The sequence below is a fragment of the Cnephaeus nilssonii genome (assembly GCF_951640355.1).
Source record: "Cnephaeus nilssonii genome assembly, chromosome: 10".
Lineage (NCBI taxonomy): Eukaryota > Metazoa > Chordata > Mammalia > Chiroptera > Vespertilionidae > Cnephaeus > Cnephaeus nilssonii.
In genome coordinates, this window is record NC_137081.1 from 36,823,651 (window position 1) to 36,829,650 (window position 6,000).

Here is a 6,000-nt window from a genome sequence, read left to right on the forward strand (position 1 = left end):
CCCCACAATGGGGATAGAGCCCACAACCCTGGCATATGCCCAGACTGGGAATCGAAGTGTGACCTCTTGCTTCATAGGTCCACACTCAACCACTGAGCTGCGCCAGCTGGGCAAGACCTAATTTCTTTTAAACTCAAATAGACATATTCCAATCAGTGGAGGGCCAATATGTCTAAAAATTAGTTACAGTATAGATTGACTAATGAGACCACTATCTACAGTGTTCTCCCTCTATTGGGGACTGAGTTATAAGCAGCTAGAAGCATTCAAGTTCACATGAAAACATGATGGTGGTAATAGTTGTATTCAAATTATAATATGGTACTATTTTCTTGTTTTCTCTATATAGCACTTTTGAAAAACTAGAAAATGATATAACCTTTCATTGGTGGGACTCTGTAATTCTTCCTTTAGTAATATAATCTTTAAAAATCTCTTTATTGATTTTAGAGAGAGAAGAAGGGAGAGAGAGAGAAACATTGATCTGCTACTAGAGATCAAACAGGCGACCTCTCCTCTCCGTGCATGGGAGGACGCTTAATCAACAGCCACACAGGCCAGGGCTAGTTAAATTTATTTTGATCCCCTAAAAGAGCACATTCTCCCCCATTCCAATCCCCCCATCCTCAACATTCAACACCTTTCAGTTTTCTTGCCTGGCTGCCCTGAAGTCCTCATGAAGCCTGGCTTTTCCAGATCTGTTCTCACTAAGCTCCAGATACCTGCTTTCTCTAAATTAAAATCTTAACCATCAGGTTGGAAAGTAACCAGGTAAATTAAACCCCCCAATGTGTTATTGACTTATAATAGCTCAATAGGTGATTTCTCTAGTGTGTTTGTATTTTTTTAAAAAAAGAAATCTTTAGGCATAAAGCCTTCATACAGGGTAATGAAGTTCTAGAGCACAAGGTCAGATATGATTGACTTTCTGGTGGATGTAGGACTCTTTCAATGCTCTTGAAATCAAATCTATCCAGTCCATGACCTTTCTCTCTCTGGGCTAGTAAAATGAAGATTTCCACAGGAAAAGTACATATACTAGCTTTTAAAATGTTTTAAAAACTCTTCATCACGATTTCCTTTGCATAGAGTGTTTTGATCAATCCAATGAGAGCTTATTTACTCTTAGAATGTCTTTTATTGAAGGTGGAATAACATGTTGTCACTCACTTAAAATCCATGAATAGAAACGGTTAGCACATCGAAGGACATGAACGCCCCAAATATCAAAGCTTGAAATCCTCTTGGCTGGAATTCTTAACTCCCGTCGATTTACCCAAATCCATGATTTGTTCGACACCTTTGGAAGCATGTCTGATATATCTGACCAGAGGGAACAGCCTGTGGAGTGTGGCTGGGAAGAAACCGAGGGGAAAGAACCGTGAGATGAGAAAGTAGTAGAATGTTTCCAAGGAGGGGTGGGGTTTGGGGTGGAGGCCAGAAAATAAAAAAAATGGGAGCGCTCCTCCATTCATCGAACAAACGTTTATTTTTTGCCTCCCACACGCACGCCTGGGCCCCTGGATCCGCGTCTTCTCCGGATGGGCGCTCTTCGCGGACACCTTCCGGGGGCGGATTATCTCAGGAACCGGCGTGGCCCTGGCTTCCGACCTCCCGCCTCACAAACCGCCTGGCGGCGGGGGCGTTAGGCCGGGCTGGGGAGCGGCGATGCCCGCCGCGCCGAGCACAGCATCTGCCGCGTTCGGCCCGAGCGTCTGTCACTCTGGGGGCGGAACCGGGCGTGGAGCCGCCAGCCCACTCCCGGGCGAACCGCTCCCGCAGCCCGCGCCCCGCCCCGGGCTCCCGCGGGTTCCTTTAGGGAGGGGTGCGCCGAGGCAACTTTTGGGAACTAGAAGGAGAGGGGTGTGGGGCGAAGCGGGGCGCGCGTGGAAATGTTACTCGGTCCCGGTTCAGGACTCCTGGTCGAAAGCAGGCGCAGCGGCCGGGCCGGGCCGGGTCGGGTCTGGGCCGGCGCCGCGTTCTGAGCGGCGGCGGCGGCGGCGGCGAGGCGGGGCGGAGCGAGGCGCGCAGGTGCAATTCCCCGTCCTGCCTCGCGGGGGCGCCGGCGCGGCCGATCAGGTGACCGAGCGCTCGTCCGGGGCTGCGGGAAGCGGCCTCGTTCTCAGCCGGCGGAGACGCCGCCGCCGCCGCCGCCACACCTAGTGGAGGAGCCCGGGAGGGCGGCTCGGTGGGGGCTGGGGCGGAGAGCGCCGCGGGTGGGGACGGAAGGGCGGCGGGCGGAAGGCCGGAGGCTGCCGGGGCGCGGGCTGCTGCGCGGAAGGGACCCCCTAGGCGTCCGCCGCGGCTCGCTCTGTCACCCGCGCGGAATTGGGGCGCCAGGGCCATGGGCGTGCTGCCCTGAGGCGGAGGTCGCGGGCGGGAGGGGAGGAGGCCCGAGAGAGGCTGCGGCGGCCGCGGGCCGGGGACCGGGCGCGAGGAGGCCGGCGGCGGCGCCACCACCAGCACCACCATGTCGCGCTCCGTGCTGCAGCCCAGTCAGCAGAAGCTGGCGGAGAAGCTCACCATCCTCAACGACCGGGGCGTCGGCATGCTCACCCGGCTCTACAACATCAAGAAGGTGCGCCCGGGCCGGCGAGGCCGCGGCGGGGCGGCGGGCGGGCGGGCGGCCGGGGCGCGGGCCGGGGGGCGGGGGGTGCGGGGGGAGGCCCTGGGGAGGGGCCGCGGGCGGCGTCCAAGGGCCGAAATCCCGGCGCCGCCGCGTCAGGCCCGGCCCGGGGTCGCGGGGATGCGCCGCGGCCTAATGCCGAGTCCCGGGCGCTTCCCCCGGCGGCTCGCTGGCCTGCGGAGGCCGGGAGGAGCCATTTCCCCGCTCCCAGCGGCGGATCCGGCCGGGCCGGCACCGGGCGAGGGGCGCTGCCGCCGCCGCCTGCGCCCCGCGCCCGGCGCCCTCGCCCCGGAAGGGGTCTGCAGGGAAAGGACGGGGTTGGGGTGCGGTAGGAAAAGTTGGGGGTTCCATAGCTGAGGTGGTTGGGAATCTACCATTGATAGCGCCTTTTCTCCCTCCGTGTTTTGGTGTGTGAGTGTAGGAATGTGGGGAGGGAATGGCTCCTCGGGATGGACGGACGCCGCATCCCCTGCACCTCGCCACTTTCTCCTAGATCGCTAGATAGAAGCCACGTGAGAGCGTGTTGACGAGGTGCAGTCATTGCATTCTGAAGGTGGAGAGCAGGGCAGGCGAGGGTGGGACCAGTTTTCTTCGGAAATACTCCTGGGCTGTGAGTCACTAGAACAGGAATAACCGCCTCCCTCCCTCCCCTCTGCACTCCTCCTCATCTTCGTTCTCTAAGCCTGTCTGATCGCACCGGAACACCAATTCTTGAAGTTTGGCTTCTGTACAAAATAAAAACGGCACATATGTGGCTACTGCCACCGATCTAGAGCAGATTCTGATCATTTCAGTCGCTATCGCTAATAGGCCCATTGAAAGTCTTTACAGAGCTTCATCAGATTAAGGACTAGTAGCCGGAGTTGGAGTTAAGAAAAATAGATGTAACGTAACGAAATAACACACACACACACACACACACACACACACACACACACACATATATATATATATATATATATATATATATAACTGTCTTGGGAGGAAACAACCAAAATCTTATTCCTTGCAAGACAAGGTAGGTAAGTTTAAAGAACTTGGTAAAGAGAATTAAGTTTTTTGGGTACACTATAGATCCTTAGAGTTTCCAATGTGTATTTAATAAAGAGCTAATATGCTCATTAGACGGAACAGCAGAAGACCGTCCAGACAACCTTCCAGACGAAGCTGGGGCTGTGAGGGCCAGGGCTGCAAGGGCCCAGCCCCTGGCTCGAATTTCGTGCATCCGGCCTCTAGTATCTTCTTAATTATTGTTGGCTTTTTAATATATCACAAATATTTCTGTTTAGTTTAATTATAGCAAGAGATTAGGGCTGCTGAAGTAAGCATGCATTTTTTGAAATTCATATCAAGTATAAAACTGGTTTATTTCAACAATTTGATGCAGACACTGTAATTCTAAAGGAGAATACTGTCCTGGCGTAATGGTGATAAATTTTGTATAAGGATAGCTGTGTTCCAGTTGCTCACCTGGATGAAAGAGGATTGGTTGCCTCTAAATCCAGTGCAGTCTGGAGAGTAACATGCCTACTAGTTTGTTACAGTTTATGTGGCAGGGCCTCAGTGTTATTACAAAGAAGCCCTCTGCAATTACCAAAGAGCCTTGGTTATAAATTTATGTAGGTTGAACATATTTAATTTTAGAGATTTTTACTTACTGGTTGCATTTACCTGGACTTTTTTTGTGAGATTACATTCGTTAACAAACTTGGAAATTGGTTTCTATATGAACTTTATCCCAAAACACCAAGCATGTCAAACATTACTAAAAGTTACTAGACCTGTGGTATTGTGGTTAAAGGAAATGGTTATGATGGTTTTCAGAAGAGGAAGTGAGAGTAACATCAAAAGTGATTTGGGTATTTGGGCAAAATACCTTTTTTTAAAGCATTCATTATACATTTTTATAGTATAAATACACCCTAACTTTACATACCCCACCTTCATAAATTAAATAAGATTAAACTAAATTCTAGGCATTTGAATTTTTATAATTTCAGTTAACTGCTTTTTCTCAAAAGCGTATTTTCTTTCACTTCCTGTTTTGAAAAACTTCAGGCTCTTGTATTATTGAACTAGTAAAATTTAAAATGAATTGAATATAATCATTATATTCAAGTGTCATATATTTTGAGTTATTGAAATGTTATATATTTCAGCACTTAACATATTTGTAGTTTGTTGAAAAATATTTTGTCTGCCTTGTCTGATTGTGAGTTCCCTCTGGGCAGGGACAGTGTTACTCATTTTTTAATTACTAGTACATTGGGATTTATCAGGTCTATGAGAACTTCAAGGCCTTGTTGAAATGAATGACTACAATATCTGATGTGTGTGTGTGTGCGTGCGCGCATGTGTACATATATATGTATGTATATATATATATATACATATATATATATAAATTCTCTAGTTTTAATAATAGATTTGGGTTTGTACTCGTAATTTTGCATAGATACATCAGATTTTGAATCTTTCAGCCTATGTAGAGGTGTCTATAAGACTGGCTAGGGATTGAAACATTTGTTCAAAAATCTTGCCAAAAAAAAAAAAGAATAAGATCTGTTCACCATGTGTTTATATGGCTCATGCTTTCTGCATTTTTATGACAGTGTAAACCACATAATCGTTTCAATTTCAGTCTCTTACAGTCCTCAAAAAACCTTCCACCATATAATACATGTCTGCCAATCAGTTACATTTTTATTAATGCATGTGTGCATTAGATTGTCTATCAGATCTGATTACTTTGCTCTGTTTCCAAGTGTGCAATGGAAATATTTGAGTGAGTATATGAAAAATACTTCAGTGACCTATAATCAAGAATGTGCTTTAATGCTCATTAGGGGGAATGTAATATGGTTAGAAAAAAATTTCATCAGTTGTGAAATTTTTGAGATATTAGTATGTACAGTTTAAGGAAATTTTAGAGAACTTGTCTAATCAGAGATGTAGGAACATATAAAGGAGGATTTTAGGGAAAAGACATGAAAGTGGTAGGTAGTTTGACATTTAAATTTATTTTTTTCTGAATTCCTTAAAGTTTTATTTTTATTATTATTTTTGTTTGTTTGTTTTTATTGATTTCAGAGAGGAAGAGAAAGGGATAGAGAGGTAGAAACATCAATTATGAGAGAAAACTATTGATCGGCTGCTCCTGCGTGCCCCACACTGGAGATCTAGCCCGCAACCCGGGCATGTGCCCCTGGCCAGAATCAAACCCAGAAGCCTTTATCTGCAGGCCGGCGCTCTATCCACTGAGCCAAACCAGCTAGGGCTGAAGTTTATTTTTTATTAAAAATGTCTTCCCTTTTCTAAACCTAATAATACCACTCACTTATGTAGTGATTTTTAATATTTTTCAGGCTACTTTT

At 47.6% G+C, this 6,000-nt stretch overlaps 1 protein-coding gene across 1 annotated transcript in view; it reads left to right on the forward strand.

The window, feature by feature from the left end:
* Positions 1 to 2,112: 2,112 nt before the first annotated feature.
* NCKAP1 (NCK associated protein 1) overlaps positions 2,113 to 6,000 on the forward strand; it is an 88,843-nt gene continuing 84,955 nt past the window's right edge. The window contains exon 1 of the mRNA XM_079782616.1: positions 2,113 to 2,578. Coding sequence (XP_079638742.1) covers positions 2,471 to 2,578 — 108 coding nt within the window. The 5' untranslated portion in view covers positions 2,113 to 2,470. The remainder of the gene's footprint in view (positions 2,579 to 6,000) is intronic.